This window comes from Mytilus galloprovincialis, chromosome 10 (genome assembly GCF_965363235.1).
Source record: "Mytilus galloprovincialis chromosome 10, xbMytGall1.hap1.1, whole genome shotgun sequence".
NCBI classification, from domain to species: Eukaryota; Metazoa; Mollusca; class Bivalvia; order Mytilida; family Mytilidae; genus Mytilus; species Mytilus galloprovincialis.
Window position 1 is genome coordinate 45,939,531 of NC_134847.1, and position 19,827 is coordinate 45,959,357.

The window sequence follows — 19,827 nt, forward strand, 5'->3', positions numbered from 1 at the left end:
ACCACAGAGTGAATGTAATGTTTCCCCGCAGAAAAAAACTTAGTCCATTTATAAGTAAAATACGGAAAAAATGGAATTTTTTTTTACAAAATTTACTTCTGGATACTATCTTATGATCAAAAACAAGCTTCTGTCCAAGTTTGGTAGAAATCCAGTATAGTTTAAGAAAGTTATTAAAATTTTAAAAACTTTAACCACAGAGTGAATATTTGTGGACGCCGCCGACGACGACGACGACACCAACGACAACGGAATGTAAGATCGCTTAGTCTCGCTTTTTCGACTAAAGTCGAAGGCTCGACAAAAATGAACGAAAAACAAATATGTAACACATAAACAAACGACAACCACTAAAATACAGACTCCATATTCATTTTCCACTTACATATTAATTAATAAAATCCAGATATCCCTTTTCCAGCCAAAAGAGTAGTTCTTCAAATGAATGAATGTACAAAAAGGCAGACGCTTTTGTTTTCTTATTTGTCTGCTATATGGATAATCTGAAACCTTTTCTGTTGAATACGACTTTTCATAATACGTTATTTTGAATCCCAGCTGCGAGAACATCTTTAAGGTCATGTTATTATTGTTTTGAAGTGATGTCAACCCATCTTAAAATTTATTAATTAAAAATTTAGTTGGTTTGTCTTAAATTTTATTATAATGTTTTGCCGATTTTCTGAAAACTTTTACATTGTGTATTGATTTATTAAGGCTTAGAAGAGGGATGGAAGGACACTTTTTGTGACGTCAGGATAAGGCATTTGTCTTTGTGGGAATTTGGGGAATTGCTTTTATTTTCGCGGGATTTCGGGATTTTGATACCAAATGGGTACTCGGAATTAAATAATTCTTTTTTTCGGGAACCGGTAAATATTGCTTTTTTTTTTTAAATTATTGAGGCTGACCCCTACTACCGCCACTATTATAAACAACAGTAGATTAAATAACATGTTCAAAAATTCTTTAATAATTGAGATGATACAAATCAAATTAAAAAACAAAAACTCAGGAAATTGCATGAACTTTATTTGAAGTAAGTCCATTTGCATGGAAAAGATATGCGTCTTCTTCTATGTATCATTTACCCATTGTAGAAATCAACATGAATGAAATAGTGTTCTATTCATTTGTCGCTCAAACAAGCATTGACGTAGAAGCATTATCTTACTAAAGTACAACTGTACATGTCATGGAGAAAAACATATACAAAGTTAAACCGTTAGTTTATACATTAAACCGTTGGTTTTACCGTTTGAAGGGTTTTACACTAGTAATTGTGGGGCCCTTTATAGCTTTTCGTTTGATGTAAGTAAGCCAAGGCTTCGTGTTGAAGGCCGTACATTAACCTATAATGGTTTACTTTTATAAATTGTTATTTGGATGGAGAGTTGTCTCATTGGCACTCACACCACATCTTCATATATCTAATTAAAGGTTAGAAGATACCAATAGCAAAACAAAACCTCAACGACAACAGTTGCAATGTTCCTCAGTCGCAACTCAGATATTGTAAAATTTACCTGTGACATTAATCTACCAATGGGAAAACTTGATTCCATGTTTCAAATATAGCTAGTTAATTAAGTTTTGATTATTATTTATAGATGTGCTTTCAACCGAAGAAGTAACAGAAATGATAAACAAGATAGAAAAAGAACTAACTGTCGACAAAAAGACAACTTCTGCATTTCACAGACGTAAACATTGTGCTGAAGATCCACGGCCATCCAGTAAACAAATTGGTTTGATAGGCATGTTTATCATGACAGTTTATTTTTCTTTGATTCTAATATTGGATTGCATTGGAAGCGGTAGAAAGAAATGACTGCTTAGAAGATACTAGACTGCATTGGATGTGGAAGAAAGTATACGGCCGTTTAGAAGATAATAGACTGAAACAGTAATAAGTGCAATTTCAGTATCTTCTACCAAATGACAACCTGTTTTCTATGCTTCGGTGATGATTTTATTTACGTAATGTAGTTAATAAGATTGACGACAAAAACCTCCTTGCAGAGCACTTGATCACCTTGTAGAAAATTTGTAAATGGTCATTTCATTCTGATAGATTATTCCCTTTTCATGTTCAAATTGTTTAACTGTAACATATTTTTTGCAAAATTAATAAATGGGTTTGTCCACCTTATTGAATTTCCTCCCCCTTTAATCCATTGGTGAATGTTTCACAAGTGAAAAAAAGAAGATTACAAGTATTTGTTATTTAAAGAAAACCCCTTTACTTGCTGTCAGATGACTATTGCCTTTCGCAAATGTCTATGTCAAAACGATGTAACCTTTTGCACTGATCATGTTATAGAGTAGACCGAATCAATTGAACAATCAATCAGCCAAAATTCAATACTAGTACATGTATATAGTAATTAAACAAATGCAATTATAAATGTTTCGCATTTGAATACCTTTTACATGCATGTATCTGAAATTATGTTTACAACTATTGATTTATTTACTGATCACAAAATAATTAATTACTTGTTTTAGTATTTATTTTGTAAGTCTTTGCAAATATATGCGATGTTCTTAAAAAAATCGAAAGTTTGATACTAGAATTAAAAATTGAATACTGGAAATATTCCAAAGAGACACCGATCCCACAAAACCGCAAAAAAAAACAGCCCAAGGCCGCAACTGGCGATGTGTCTCCAACGCAGCTAAAATAAACGCAATCTGGAGTAATGCAAAACTTTTTACGGAATGTTGGGTCCTCAATGCTCTTTAACTTTGTACTTGTTTTGCTTTATAAATATATCACTGATGAGTCTTATGTACACGAAACGCGCGTCTGGCGTAATAAATTATAATCCTGGTACCTTTGATAACTATTTAGCTGACGTCTGAATAATATTGTGATCTAGTCCAGACTCCACGCGAAACTCTCAATAGTTATCAAAGGTACCAGGATTATAATTTTGTAAGCCAGACGCGCGTTTCATCTACATAAGACTCATCAGTGACGCTCATATCAAAATATTTATAAAGCCAAACAAGTACAAAGTTGAAGAGCAAGCATACAAATGAACTAAAATTGAGAAAGAAGCAACACAAAAACCAACGAAGTCTAGACATACCTGACTTAGGACAGGTACAAATATAGCGGGGTTAAACAGTTCTTTTGAGATCTCACCTCTCCATATCTTTCTCTAAAAACAAACAAACACACTTCAATTAGCGAAATTCAGTTAGTAAACAAAATATCAATGGAATTAAGGTTTTTAATGTACTTAACATACCGCAAAAATATATTCATCTCATTAATCACAACTTTGGTGTGTTTTCTTTTCTCTCTCATACACTGGAGTGAGTAGATTAACAGTGGATTTTACTCAACCAAAAAATACATACATCTATTTAATATGATTAGATTTTAAGAAACAGGACAAGGATATCAAGATGTACATTTTAACCAAAGTTCGTGATAATGCTGCTAACACACCAATTCATGTGTTGGTATATAAGACTAAACTCCCTGCATGTCTCAAAATCCAACAATCATTCTCATTGTTAAAGACAAAAGCCTTCTTAGTAAGGACTTGATAATTGAAGAATCAAGATAAAAGACCAGGAATTTTTCATACACCTATGTGTTGGTCCATGTCGATGTTCTACCTGAACCTAAGTTATTACTCGGCATATTAGCTTGGTGCGATCTAACACAAAAAAAGTACACATCTTAAAATTCTCAACATTGGAATGGTTGTCGCCTACTATTATTAGGCGACTATTCACCAATCTAATTAGATGTTTAATGTTTTCTTGCGTCCAATTGCTAATATGTTATAATAATTCAGATAAAAATCGTTTGTATTTATAGTGAGATAAAAGACAAAGACTTGTGTAGGTATATATGAATTGTGTTTCTAATAATGTGTCGACAACTTTTTGTTTTATAATACAATATTTAGGTCAAAAGGGTCAAAAGGGTCAAAACAAAAGTAGGAATATGACTAGAATATTTTTCAAATACTCAATTCAGCAGCTGAAAATTTTTCATGCACTCCGCCATTAGATCAACACTTCGCAAACAAATTATTGTCGCTTTTAATATCATTTCAAAAATCAAAACAAAGCAGAAGTGAATACAAGTTTTCGTTTCTAATTTCTTCGATCGCCATTATCAATTAGTTGTTTAGTACAGTGTCAATGCTAAATTTACTAGTAACCATGTACCGGTGTACGTTGATTATTAGTTTCTTAGGATACCAGTAGTCCAGTAGCCAGTGCCTCCGTATTTTCAAGATTCATATGATATAATTTTTTTTGTTAAGTTCCATTTCATATAATATGTCAACTTTATTTTAGCAGCTATCTCTTCCGAAATTCACTTTTCTTGGTTTTGATCGTTCAATAAAAGACCGTTAAGTTTTCAAAATCTTTTTCAAGTGTTTGCGTACTTGATGAAAGGTATTCGAGAAACGCATGTTTGTACCCACGTTAATTATATCATCCGTTACGTCTTATAAACTTAGTCAAAGATTTGGCATGTTTACCATGGTTCATCAGTTTTGATGACCTAATCACTAATGAGTCGTTTGACGATTGATAACAGTAAATGATCACCTGACCGTGAACCCATTATTACTTCATTAGGCGCTGATTTTATTCTCACGGTTTTCAAGTAAAGTTTGTTAGTTTCTAACTCGATTTTTCTTTAATATCAAATGAATACGGACAATTAAAAAATGGAAGCTAAATCAACTTTACCGGCATTTGGAATATACATTTCCCTACTCATTCCTTATTCAAGAGTTTGCAGCTGATACTAAGAATTTATAACACGTTCACAGTGTCCAAGAACCAGGATTATGTCAAAGAACGTATCGGCCTTCTTCTAAAACAGTTCATCGGAAGATAACACGACATTGTTGAAAAATAGTCCGTATCAACTTGACAAATAATACACGATGGTCTAAGAGTGTTGATTCTAGGCACTGACGCAATTTATCATCTTAAAACGATCAATTATAATTCTTATTTGTCTTTGTATATTTTCAACATGTAAAGTTAAGCCATTTTTGGCGTAGAATTGGTAGTATTGTTTTCTTTTTGGTTATGTTTTATTATGCCACACCTACGATAGAAGTGGCATAATGTTTTCTGGTCTGTGGGTCCGTTCGTCTGTTCGTCTGTAGGTCCGCCAGTTCCTTTGCCTGTCCGTCCGTCCGTCCGTTCGTAGGAAACATAGAAAATGATAGTGCGAGTGGGACATCCGTCTACTATGAACACATTCTTGCTTATCTATAAAGTGTCTACAATCTTTTTAGTTTTTCTTTGTTTACTATTTATTTGTTTTTAAATTGGTTACGATTAACACAATGTTGGCTTGCCCAATTTTCTATTATCTATGCTTTTTTTCACACATTGTTGTCAATATAATGGAATTTTAGGCGACTGTCATACAAGTGAGAGCTTAAGCAGCAAACTATAAAAACAGGTTTATTCTTCCTTTTTCTATATAAGAAAATGCATGTGCCGTGGAAGGAATAGGACAGGTTTTTTTAAAATTCTTCTGATGTGTTTGAGCTTATAATTTTGCCATTTGTTTAGGGATTTTCCGTTCTGAATTTTCCACGGAGTTCGATCTGTTTGTTAATTAACGTTTTCAGTCAAACCCTGACTGTGTTGTACTAAATCATGCTCAATTCAAAGCTAGGGAGAAAAATAACACGTTATAAATTCATAAAGATCTGCCTTTAACAGGATCGTTCAAATCCAAGTATTTGAAAACAAGGGTGTATTGATACTTTACGGGGTATATGAGCTATATAGAAAGGCAAAGAAGAGCCAAACAGCCTCTTTAAATTTCTGAGGATAGCAAAGGAAACTTAAGAAATGTACTAAATCATGTCAGTGGGGAACCACTGACTACTGGACTTGTTCTTAAGTAAGGAAAGAGGGGTGAAAGATACCAGAGGGACAGTCAAAAACATAGATCGACAATGAACTGACAACGCAATGGCTTAAAATGAAAAAGACAAACAGACAAATAATAGTACACATGACAAAACATAGAAAACTAAAGACTAAGCAAAAAGCTTCCTTGTGATCAGCAACCCACTATCAAGGACATTATGATAGAAAATACAATCACGGGAATATCGTATCGATTGGGAGATATATACTTACGTTCCAACAGCAGGGATACCTACCAAGTGCTAGCGTCCTTTTCGCTGTTTAAATTTTACGTTGCATCTTTTGGATATTGTCGTTCTTGGTTCTAACTTGATTTTAAGCGCAATAATTTCATACACAATCACTCAAAATTGAAATCCAATGGATAATACTTACCGTTCATCATCATGTTGATATGTGTTTCTTTTATTTACAATACCCTACTTTTTTTCCAGACGGCGTATGCTGTCTCTACAATAAAATCGATTTTGATGAAATGATTGATATGTTCTCTTGAAAAAAAATGAATAATAAATATGATTAAAAAAGGCTGTACGGCAACCTATAGTTTTTGTGTCATTTTGGTCATCGTGTTGAGAGTTGTCTCATTTTTTATGTTTAGAAAAAATATTATTTAGTAATGGCAAATACTGGAACGATTCTAAGTGTTTTTTTTTGTTATTCTGTTCTTAGTCTCAGTACAATCAGTACAATCATATAAAGTTCAGGACGATTGCGCGTTGACAACACGAAAACTTACCAAATTCTTTATTTGCCTATTACATGTTTTGAGGTCTTGAGACTGAAGTTCAGTGGTTATCATTATGTGCTATTTTAAATGTTTGTCTTATGAAATTTTATAATCGGGCAGTCGTCTTTTATTGAATTGATTCACATCTTGTTATTCCAGGGACTTTTATAGCTTACTTTACTGTATGGATTTAGTATGGGTTTGCTGTTGTAGAAGGCTTTCTGTTGCAGTTGATAGTTGTCTCATTTGCAAAACAAACAATTATCCTTCTAGGAATATAAAAATACATTGCATTGAAATTGTTTACTCTTTTGCATAGCAGTAGTTTTTTTCTATGAATGTTGCAATTGAGTGTTTCTGTTGTTCCTTTGTTTTCCTCTTATAGTTTATGTGTTTCCTTCGATTTTGGTTTGTAGCCCAGATTTGTTTTCTGTCAATGGATGTATTACCTTTGAACAGCAGTATACTACTGCTGCTTTTATTTAGACTGAAAAGCTTATTTTCGAAACCAATCATTTGAAATGTTGGGTGATAAGTTTGATTGTACATATTTAAAATGAATAATTTGAATAACGAAGTGCGTTTTTCGGATTATTGGATTAATAGTCACCTGGAAGGCTCAACACCAAATTTTAATTAACTTTAACTTTACTTTCTTTTATTCCAATGTTATTAAAGATTATTGAGCAATAAATTTTAAAATGGTCTGTAATTTCTGCCATTATTCTTTGTCAGTTTGCACGAAAATCTTTAGAAAATGTTAGGATATGAACTGTTGGAAAACACCCTACAGGAAATACTAAATGACATTTCCCAAAAAACAATGAGAAATATGTATCGGTTGAAACACATTTTGGTCTTATTTTATAACCTATCAAAATCTGCAACACAATTTTTTCAGGAAAAACGGTAATTCATGTCTTTAGCTTCACAATAAAATATTTTACATATCAGTTTTGTATGTGATGTGTTGTTTAATATGTCTTCCATTTTTTTTAGAGATTCTTTTATTATTATTGTATATATCGCGATTGTTCTTACTGTTTAACAATATTGAATATTGATGATATTCCTTCTGTTTGAATTTAAGAGAACAACTAGTAGCATTTGGGCTGTTTGCTATCATCTCTACCGTGATTTTTTCTCTCGAATATACTACATATAAATCAAAAAGATGTCATGTTTATACATTTTGTATTACAATACATGTTTAAGGTTCACTTAAATGTCTATAGTGCCATTGTGTCCTTTTTAAATTTCTATTTACTTCCACTTACGTTTTCCTTTATATCAATCATTCCCATTAGTTATGTAAATAGATGCTTCCTTTTCGGGTTAATGGTTTCAGTGTTGTTTTTGAAATAAAATGCGATGCTGAAAGTATTTCCGTTTGAATGTTTATATACTAAACTTTGTTTTGAACATAGCATTTCTGGGTTTATTCTTATTCATTTTCATAAATTTGTCTAACATGATTCAGAAAATTGCACAAATGATTACACAGATCTTGATTATTTTCATTTTGTGTTATTGTAAGTACTATATATTTTCACTCAATACAATTCAAAATTCACAACTTTTAGGTTTTATGAAAACGAATTTTAAACGTTTCGCCCGATATTTTGATAAATAGGATGGTAACTTTGAAATTGTTTTCTTTCGCTATGGGAAAATGGCAGAAACTCACCATCAAATGAAAGATAAAATAAGGCGAGAGTAGTTAACCGATGTTCAATTAATGTATAGCGACTAGGAAGAGACAAATAAAAGTAACAAACAATAATCGAAGACAAACGACACATTAAAAAAGAAGAAATAAGTAATTGATACTGTCTTTTATTATTTTTTCAGTTGCAACCATAGATGCGTTTAGCAAACCTTCCTTTGTAAGTAACTGGTTTGATGTGTCGGTTGGAAATAGTTCTATAGATATACTTCACAGTCTAGGAGTTTATCCGGTCAAAGTTGATGTCCAGATTTTAGTGAATGAAAACGGTGAAGATTATATATTCACTGCAACTGGAGCCGCTCAGAGAAACGATGACAACGAATATTTCTATGGTGGACTTGTTTATATATATAACACAGATATTGTACAAATAATTGTACCACAGACAACTTCTATTTATGCTGGTATTGCATACACAGGTACAGTTTTCACCTATTATGTCTGTTTGTTTTGTTCACACATTGTTGTCAATATAATGGAATTGTATTCAACTGTCGTACCAGCAAGAGGTTAATCTCGCTATAAAACCAGGTTGAATTCATCATTTTCTACATAAAAATATGTCGGTGAACATTTTATCTCTAGGGTATCACCAGCCTAGTAGTCATCCCTTTGGTGTTGACATGACATATCATTAATATGGTCATTTTCTTTAAATTAACTATATAAAATGTTGAATAATTCGAAACACTAAAATTTATCTCTTACCCCCGGATACATATTACCGTGGCCGTATTTGGTACAACTTTTAGGAATTTTTGGTATCTTATTCTCAACACATTCGTTTATGATTTGATTAGACCTATCATATGTTATGTTTTATCTCTGCTGATATGTCGTCTGTAGTCAATACACACGTGCGTCTGATGTCGTCTGTAGTCAATACACACGTGCGTCTGATGTCGTCTGTAGCCAATACATACGTGCGTCTGATGTCGTCTGTAGCCAATACATACGTGCGTCTGATGTCGTCTGTAGCCAATACATACGTGCGTCTGATGTCGTCTGTAGCTAATACATACGTGCGTCTGATGTCGTCTGTAGTCAACACACACGTGCGTCTGATGTCGTCTGTAGCCAATACATACGTGCGTCTGATGTCGTCTGTAGCCAATACATACGTGCGTCTGATGTCGTCTGTAGCCAATACATACGTGCGTCTGATGTCGTCTGTAGCTAATACATACGTGCGTCTGATGTCGTCTGTAGTCAATACACACGTGCGTCTGATGTCGTCTGTAGTCAATACACACGTGCGTCTGATGTCGTCTGTAGCCAATACATACGTGCGTCTGATGTCGTCTGTAGCCAATACATACGTGCGTCTGATGTCGTCTGTAGCCAATACATACGTGCGTCTGATGTCGTCTGTAGCTAATACATACGTGCGTCTGATGTCGTCTGTAGTCAATACACACGTGCGTCTGATGTCGTCTGTAGTCAATACACACGTGCGTCTGACGAACATAAACAGAAGCCTTGTAAATTTGTATAGTGTTTATCATATTTTAAGTAATTAATTACTCTTTATATGATAATTACCGTAAATTAGTTATAAACACAAACGTTGATGTCTCAATATCTCCATCAGCTTCATCATTGTGCTGTTGTTGCCCTTTTAATCTTATTCTATAATTCTTTCTAGGTAGTGGAGAACACTATGCGGGACGGACTTCGATGTTTTTCACCTCAGGTAAAGTGCGAGCCAGACTTTGGACAGCATGTGACCTTCCAGTCCCTGTATTTACACATAACACTAGCATGAACGGTAATTATATTATTAGTCATTAATCTTTGTATGTATAACACAAAATCCACTATTCTTTTAATGATGCACATGTTACTGCTCTCAATAACTATGATATTTTTTTTTAATGTTTGTATTTTCTGAATGAAAACTGTGATCATTGTTTGTTTTTGAAATAAATCATAGGTAATAAAGCCCACTACTTCATGAGGTAACAGCTACTACTTTACACAAGATAAAAAAAAATAGCTATATATATATATATTACCTTTTTTGGTAGTCTGCATCGAGTGTGTTCATCCGATCCGATTTCTTACTGCATATTCCATCATGCATTTGCAATTTTATTTTAAGAAATTAAGATCTTCTACTATCAAAATTATCAAAACAGAACATCACATTTCAAATTTAGAAACCTACATTGATCAAGTAATTATTCCGAAAGGATTTGTTTTAAAAGCATCCCCACTTACAACAGGAGAAAAGTAAAACAGATTTTTCCATAGATGGAATAACATTCGATACAACAGTTCTTTTAGTATGATGGATCTTTTACGCCGAAAAGCAATTCATCAAGTAAATTATTTATATAAACTACGTGGTAATTTGCACTGCCGATCTCGTGAACAATTGTCTGATCCTGAACTTGACAAAATTCAAGTACGTCTTGGTGATATCAACTGCATTGAATCACATAAGCTCCACGTCAAACAGATTAACAAAAAACGTGATGGTGTACAAATTAACCACCCTTTAATCAGACCTTCAAAAAATGCAAATAAAAAGCCTCGAAACCGTAGATTTCAAAGAAAAAATCGAGTTCCGACCAATCCCAACAACACGGTTGACAATTTATCCACAGTCTCTTTATCTGAGGACAAAATTAAAGTCTTGTCTAAGGGTTTGAATTTTTGCCCTACTCCCAATAACATAGAAAATATGAAACTGGGAGATGACCTTGATAACTTTGCCAGAATCCTCAGAATCAAAGAATATTTTGGTAATAAGAATAAAGAGAAAGACTCAGACCCTTCTGACTCGGAGGAAGGAATCAGAATTCTGCATTTTAAAAAGAAGAGTTCATGGATTCCAAAACCTAATAAATCTGCTACACTGGAAGATGTTATCGACAAAATCAAATCAGATGTTGTTCATCTAGCTAGCAACAAGTACTCGTCATTTTAATATACCTCTCCTGACGAGAAAAAAAGCCATACAATCGCTGAGAAACCGGGATGATATTGTGATAAAACCAGCAGACAAGGGCAGTGCCGTTGTTGTAATGGACAAAGCTAACAACATCGCGGAAGCAGTGCGTCAGCTCTCTGATGAGAGATTTTAGAAGAAGCTAGACTATGACCCTACTTCCGAGTTTAGTTCCAAAATTATCACTGCGTTACAAACCATGTACGATGACGGTCACATAGATGAGGATACAATCGGTTATTTAAAACCAGAGAACGCCAAGCCTGGTCGATTGTATCTTCTTCCCAAAATACACAAGGTAAACAGCCCTGGTAGACCCCTTGTATCCGCAAACGCCCATCCGATTGAGAAAATCTCGGAATTCGTAGATTTTCATTTAAGATTTCATGTAGAAAATCTTCCTTCTCACATTCAAGACACTACAGATTGTCTTCGTAAAATGGAATCCATGAACCCTCTTTCTTCGGAAACCCTCCTTGTCACTTTAGATGTCACCTCATTGTATACCAACATACCTCATGATGTTATTTCCCCGAGGGTATCACAAGCCCAGTAGTCAGCACTTTTTATGCTGACATGAATTGTCATTGATATGGTTATATTTATAAATTTACTGTTTACAAATTTTTGATTTTTTTTAAATACTAAGGCTTTTCTACCTCAGGCATAGATTACCAAAGCTGTATTTGGCAAAACTTTTAGAAATTTAAGTCCTCAATGCTCTTCAACTTTGTACTTTATTTGGCCTTTTTAACTTTTTTGGATTCGAGCGTCACTGATAAGTCTTTTGTAGACGACACGCGCGTCTGGCGTATATACTAAATTTAGTCCTGGTATCTATGATGAGTTTATTTACAACCACTGGGTCGATGCCACTGCTGGTGGAGATTTATTTCCCCGAGGGTATCACAATCCCAGTAGTCAGTACTTTTCATGCTGACATGAATTGTCATTGATATGGTTATATTTATAAATTTACTGTTTACAAATTTTTGAATTTTTTGAAATACTAAGGCTTTTCTACCTCAGCTGTAGTTGGCAACACTTTTAGGAATTTTAGTCCTCAATGCTCTTCAACTTCGTACTTTATTTGGCCTTTTTAACTTTTTTGGATTCGGGCGTCACTGATGAGTCTTTTGTAGACGAAACGCGCGTCTGGCGTATATACTAAATTTAATACTAAATCCTGGTATCTATGATGAGTTTATTTACTCTGGATTTAATACAACAATTTCACCTTTAATGGTGATCATTACCTTCAAATAAACGGGACATCGATGGGGACGAAAATGGCACCGTCTTACGCCAACATTTTCATGGGCAAATTAGAAAAATAAATTATTTCAACATCTTTATCCACACCTCTGGCTTGGTTCCGTTTCATTGATGTATTGACATGAAATGGATTGAATCCCAACAAAAACTGGATGATTTCATCAGACAACGCCCATCAGTCAATTAAATCTACGTATGAAATTTCCGACCCTAAAATATCTTTCCTAGACACAACCACATCTATAAAGAACGGTGTCATATGAACAGACCTCTACTGTAAATCTACCGATAAACATCAGTACATTTCTCCCCAAAGCTGTCACCCCAAACACTGTACCAAAAGTATCCCGTACAGTCAAGCTCACAGGGTAAATCGGATTTGCTCCTCTGAGGAGGCTGTCACGAAACGGTTACAGAAACTTCGCGGATTTTTGACTAAACGAGGCTGTAAGAAATTGGACATAGATAAGGGGTTTGCGCGCGCTAACAATAACAGCCGCAAATACCTGTTACAGTACAAAAGGAAGAGTCGCAGCAAAATAGTCCCTTTTGTTACTAACCTTTCACGTTTGATCCGTGCCAATTGGCAAATTATTACCAAACACCCTAAATAAAGGCAACAGTAGTATACCGCTGTTCAAAACTCATAAATCCATGGACAAAAAACAAAATCGGGGTAACAAACCAAAACCGAGCGAAACGCATTAAATATAAGAGGAGAACAACGACACAACATCGAAACGCAACACACACAGAAACAGACCAATCATCAGACAAAACACCACGAGAATAACAAATGTAACATGAAAACCAAATACATGAATTTGGGATAGACAAGTACCGTACCACGTCTTATCTCAATATCTCAAAAATAAGAGAAAACACAAACGACTCAACGTTAAAATGCAACACAAAGAGAAACGAACAATATATAACAATGACCATCTTCCTGACTTGGTACAGGACACTTTTAAAGGGGAATAAAAGTGGTGGGTTGAACCTGGTTTTAAGGCATGCCAAACCTCGCACTTTAATGGCAAAGTTAAATATAACATTGAAATGACAACATAATATTACAGGACTACAATACAAATAAATAGGAGAACATATTAGACACAGAAAAACATGATTAATAGATAACAAAAAGTATCAGGTTTAAAATTCAATACGCCAAAAACGCGCCTTGCCCACACAAGACTCACCAGTGACGCCCAGATATAAAAGATCGAAAGTGAAAAAAGTACAAAGTTGTACAGCACTCCTAAATTATCCAAGATCTTTCCCAATCCTCCTGTCTTAGCTTTTCGGAGACCAGCAAATCTGAAAGACTTATTTGTAAGAGCTGACGTCTCCTCAAATAAAAGCTGTTCAACTGCAGGATGGTTCAAGTCCTGTGGTAACAGACGATGTCTGACTTGTCAACAAATACTAAATCCTCAAACATTTAATTGCCACTTGACTAGGTCTGTGTACACTATATTTTTGCAATGTAACATGCAAAACCCAGAATGTTGTATACCTCCTTCAGTGTCGATGTGGCATGCAGTATGTTGGTGAGACAGAGCAGCCATTCAACAAACGCATGAATGGTCATCGAAGTGACTACACTTGCAAGCCCGACATACCCGTAAGTCGTCATTTAAGATCACCTGGACATGCCCACGCTGATCTCAAAAACCTTAGCATCACAAACATAAACCACAAAGAGGATTGGTCGAAGGTCGACAGAGTCGCTCGGGAAAGATTTTGGGTAAGAAAGTTAAGGACAGTTTCCCCAGAGGGCATAAATGAAAAAAAACATAGATTGAGTCACTCATTTTCCTGTCATCACTTGCTTCCAGTAACTCCGGTTTCCGGACTGGCTTTACAGTTTGAAGATTTGTTTAAATACCAGTTTAGATCATAGGGCTCCATTCATTTGGGTTGGATGTACAAGTACATAGCCACGTTCAATTATTTCACCTTATTAAATAAAACTTATTTTTCTAATCATTATTAAACTGCTATTCGTTTGGGAGGCGTAACAATGTAGTTTCTGTTGCAATTGCTCTACCGTTGTCAAATTTGAAATATTATACCAACTTGGATCGTTTAGGGCATATTTTTTTTATATGGGGACTGCTCTCCATGCAGTTATAACATATCAACTGTCACAACCTTTGGAAATTTAGAGTTGTGCTAGTTCACATCGCAAATAACTATTTGTATTTGGCATATCTTTGTTATCTTTGCGCCGTGTTTGGAAATTTCAAAATTGTACCAGCGTCTGTGATGTACGCTAAAATTGTATCAACTTTCAAGATTTTGATAGTGTCTCAATTTGAATATATTGATATGATTCATTTGACATCCAGCTATTTCCGAAGAAGGATGTCTGTTATCCGAAATATCTAATATTTGTTCATTTTATAGTTATTTAACCCTTTTTGACTTGTTATATATATATATATATATATAATATACACCAGCAATACAAATTTGAGCAAAATGTGTCAATGGCTGAATTTATGAATACAAAAAAATAAACAATATAACCAGATACATAAGTAAATATCTTTTCTGGGAACAGATGTTGATCTAACTTAAATTGGTGATAGGAACATCAGATACCAATATCAAAGCCCAATTAAAACAGACAACATCGTTGTAGACAAAAATAACAACAATTGCAAAATATTACATAGAAAAAAAGAAAATTAGGCAACATGGACCCCTGCCAAAAGTAAGAAAGAATAAAAATTAAAAACAAATAACTCCACTTCTTCATTTCATTGTTTTCCCTTCGGTACTGTGTACAATCGACATTAAAGGACGATGTAATGGTTGTGACAATTGATGGTTCATGAGACAGATATTAAAAACTGCCAATAAACCATGATGTCAACTGCAAAACTTTAAACTGAAATTGAAAATTTACATTCTTTTACCTGAAACAGTTTTGTTATGTGCTCTATCTATATTTTCATCCATTAACCCCATTTTCTGATCTCTTCTACAGCACTGAATGCTTCCTTCTTTCAACTGGAACACGGACTTGATTACTATCCTGACTTGGTTTCTGTCCGGATAATGTTAGATAATGGCTTCATGTCTGACGGTCAAGGTAAGAAAGGAATTAACTTCTAGAATGACAAAAAAGTTTTGTATGGATATATATATAATTACATGTGATGTATGTTGCATTATTATACGTTATTCTGATTGGCTACACTGCAATCACGCGTTATTCCTTAAGCAACTTCATTACACAATAAAATTTACCACTCATGATGACACACACGAGGTCCCACATTAAAGTGCACAGGTAAATTATATAAAAACTTTATGAAAATTGTGTTTTCATGATCCTAGCTAAAACATGTAATTTTAAGTATCAAATGCTTCTTTTTGTAACTTCATAGGGTTGTAAAAGCGTTGACCGTGTGCACATTTTTAGAATGAAGCATAATGGGCTTCGGTCAACGCTTTTACACCCCAATGAAGTTACAAAAAGAAGCATTCAACTCTTAAATATAAACTTTTAGTTTACATTTAGGCGACCTGTGTACACCACAAAGATATTAGATAATAATTTATGAACTCCCTCATGTCTCAACAATACAAGTACAGGATTAGAGATGGATGTCTAAGTAGTTTTAGCAATTTTACATATCATCGTTTTCATCTTTCACAGTTTGAAATATTTTAAGCGTTTGTGTAAGTAGGAATTTCTTTTCAGAATCCATAGCCTTGGGTTTTTTTTATATAAAGAACTATATATATGACCTTCTAATCGTTTAGAGGAATCCTGTTCTCCATTTGGAGATATTTCAAGACGTATTCTATTTTTGTGAGATCACAGAATGGAAACAAAATCCTCTGTGAATTCAGTATTGCAATTTATATTTTGAATTCATTTCATCATGGGATAATAATTTATTACAATATCTTTATAAAAATTATCCATATTTACAAGATAAAATGTTTATAACTTTTTTTTTCAAATTTGTAATATTTTCGATTGTGATAAAAATATAATCATGTGTACGAAGAACACGAACAATATGAAAATATGATGTTGATTTTATTATGCAGACAGAGCTTTTTCGTTGCTTTTATACGGTTTTGGGGTTGTTTTTCATACGATATGAAAGCATATGACAGACTTAATTTTTAGTCTTTTAACAAATAAAAGAGAACATTTGTGATTGCTGTATATACAAATATATAGATTTAAACATGAGCAATCATGTCTACTTAGTATTGCAAAACATTCTCTTCTTCTTTTAAACTATATAATGCACAATATCACATGAATGAAGCTCTTTTAATATACAAAGAACGTATTGTATTATCACATTTTTTAAAAAGAAAATGACACTGATGAAGCGCATTTTTTGCGCCAAAATATTTGTCAAACCCTTTTTATTTCGTCGGGTACACTCGACTTCAATTTTAATTGACTAGGATTGTCAGTTTTCTTATCGAAGGACGGTGGGTTTCTCCGGACACTCCGGCATCCTTCACCAATAAAACTGGCCGCCACGAAATAGCCCAAAAGCGGTGCTTAAAAGTATCGTTAAAACACAAAAAAATCCAATCAAATCCAATCATATAGTGACATAACGAAACAAAAGTTTGATAACATTACATAGAAAGAACACTTCTTCATGCATATCATTGAAAAAAGGATTAAGTTGGTGTGCATAACATCTATACATCATTAGAGGAACAGATTCAACAACAAGTCTTATGCTTTACAATAGGATATTTCTCTTGTCTTGCAGTTTAACTTTATACATCTTTCATGTTTTAGGAGCGGTATTCAATGGCATCCCTCCTACACAAGACAATTGTTTTTCTGGATTAATTTATGGTTACAATCAGACGTATGTACGTATTTGGATTCCTCAATACTTTTCAGGACAGGGCACATGTGAGGGTAAGTTGCTCGGTACTTATAAACATTTGTGTTTGTGTGCGTATGACTTTTTATCAGTTACGGTGCCATTGATATAATCATCTACTAATTATTCCAGCTTTGGTTTGCTGTACATTTGAAGACTGGAGTAGTAAACTGAATAGAAGAAGTGGGATTGTGCACATTTTGTTTTGGAAATTTGATACGACATATAGTTTTGTCAAAGCACACCGAGAGATCGATACATTCTCCGCAGCACAACATGTTATATTTTCTCCCTGGTATCTTTCAGAGTTCTATGTGGTGGTAGAGGTATGATACTATTGTAATGTTAGATCATGTTTTGTTTTTGGCAAAAGTATAACCAATGCAATGTGTTGAAAAGTTTTCTGGCAATTATCAACTTATATTGTAAAAGATATGTATTGATCCGCTTTTATTATCTACCAATTTATATATACGTTAAAATAAATCAAACAAACCTATTAAAAGCGTCCAACAATTTCAATAGATTTGACCAGTTACAATGGTTGATGAAACTGATGAAAAACTTGATCATGAAAAATGTGATCCTGACATACAATTAAATATACAACAGAAAAGTTAAATTATCCTTAGAAAAAAATAACAGTTGGAAGCAACTAAAGGCTTTTAAAAAGTTTGCCGTATTTTGTCATGTATATTGTGTTACACAAGAAAGTATGTAAATTTATCAGAAAAGATAAAAAAAAAATACCCGCAACAAACCATTAATATTTTGTATATAAACAAATATCCTTCTTGAGTAGCATAGTACCGTGAAAAAAAGTTATAAATCTTGCTTCCCTAACAAAATGTTAATGCTAATCATAACACCTCTCATTATTTTTACCTTTATACTACCCAAGTCACTCTCTGGTGCTACATTTTTTATTATTTTCAAATAGTAAACAAGCATTGAATGGTGTATAATTATTGTCGAGATTACCGCGGGATTACGACGTTCCTAAGTTTGTACATTACCATTGGCGACGTTGGCGACTTCAGTGACGTCACCGTAGGCTCTTTGAGTTGTTATTAAAAGTTATGGCTGAACAGACGTCTTTGTTTATATTAGCGAAAATATGATACTTTTAACCTCCACAATTATAAACAAAATTATTATTTGTAAAGGCATTCTTTGATTCAGACGTTATGTATGTCCATTGACCGTTCCTATGCTATCGTTGAACATCTTCCCTTCTAGTTATCTTCCATTCGACTCACCATTGTTCAACTTTTCATGGCTTCCTTTAAAATGTTTTTTTCAATATTTTTAGTGTACCAAAAATGGGGTGGTATGTAGCAAACATGAAATTTAACTAAACACATATATGACATATTTGCTTTAACCACTAACTTGATTTTATTCGAACTCTTTTCTAGAATCCCCAAAATCTATTAACACTATGCGACTTCATTTTTGGTTTTGATTCCATTTGGATTTCTAACCGCAAAACTTAGATTTCGACAAAAATACAATTGTTATTAAAGGTATCAGAATTTTAATTTAATACGCCAGACGCGCGTTTCGTCTACATAAGACTTATCAGTGACGCTCATATCAAAATAGTTATGAAGCCAAACAAGAACAAAGTTGAAGAGCATTGAGGACCAGAAAGTTCTTAGTTTTTCGAAAAATTCAATCAATATGCGAAAAGGGCGTTGACATTTTTAGTTCTATTTTTCCATTTTTATTAGACATAAAGATAAAATGAAAACGTATCATACAATAAGGTTTCACACATGATATATTAACTGAATAATATTAAACATGTAACTTTGAAATTTTAAGTAGTCAAATGAATAAATTATTTAAAACATTAAGTACCAAGGGTAACCGAAACAACCAAATTTTCGTGGTAGTTTTTTTAAATTTAGGAATTTTATGCGACAGTCATACAAGTGAGAGGTTTAGCGCTATACAACCAGGTTCAATCCACCATTTCTACATTTGAAAATGCCTGTACCAAGTCAGGAATATGGCAGTTGTCGATTCGTTTGATGTGTTTTGTCATTTATTTTTGCCATTTGATTAGGGATTGAATTTTACTCGTAGTACAGAATTTTTGGATTTAACTTTTTTCCTGTAATTGAACCGTTATTTTAGTACAGTTATATAATCGTGTTACCAGGAAACCTCCGATTAAAATGTATCTTTTAATCAAGCTAAGTGACGTGACTGCTACTCTACCAATTCATTCGTAATAGAAGCTAACATTATATTTTTTCATATTCTATCTGAATAAAGTTCTTATTGTGTAGTTTGAATGTGTTTCAAAGCT

General features: G+C 33.7%; 1 protein-coding gene across 1 annotated transcript in view; it reads left to right on the plus strand.

Moving 5' to 3' along the window:
- Positions 1-17,842, plus strand: part of LOC143049499 (uncharacterized) — a 59,278-nt gene extending 41,436 nt beyond the window's left edge. Inside the window, exons 13-18 of the mRNA XM_076223112.1 lie at positions 1,611-1,748; positions 8,519-8,815; positions 10,042-10,164; positions 15,623-15,727; positions 17,420-17,545; positions 17,643-17,842. Coding sequence (XP_076079227.1) covers positions 1,611-1,748; positions 8,519-8,815; positions 10,042-10,164; positions 15,623-15,727; positions 17,420-17,545; positions 17,643-17,842 — 989 coding nt within the window. The remainder of the gene's footprint in view (positions 1-1,610; positions 1,749-8,518; positions 8,816-10,041; positions 10,165-15,622; positions 15,728-17,419; positions 17,546-17,642) is intronic.
- The last annotated feature ends 1,985 nt before the right edge of the window (positions 17,843-19,827 follow it).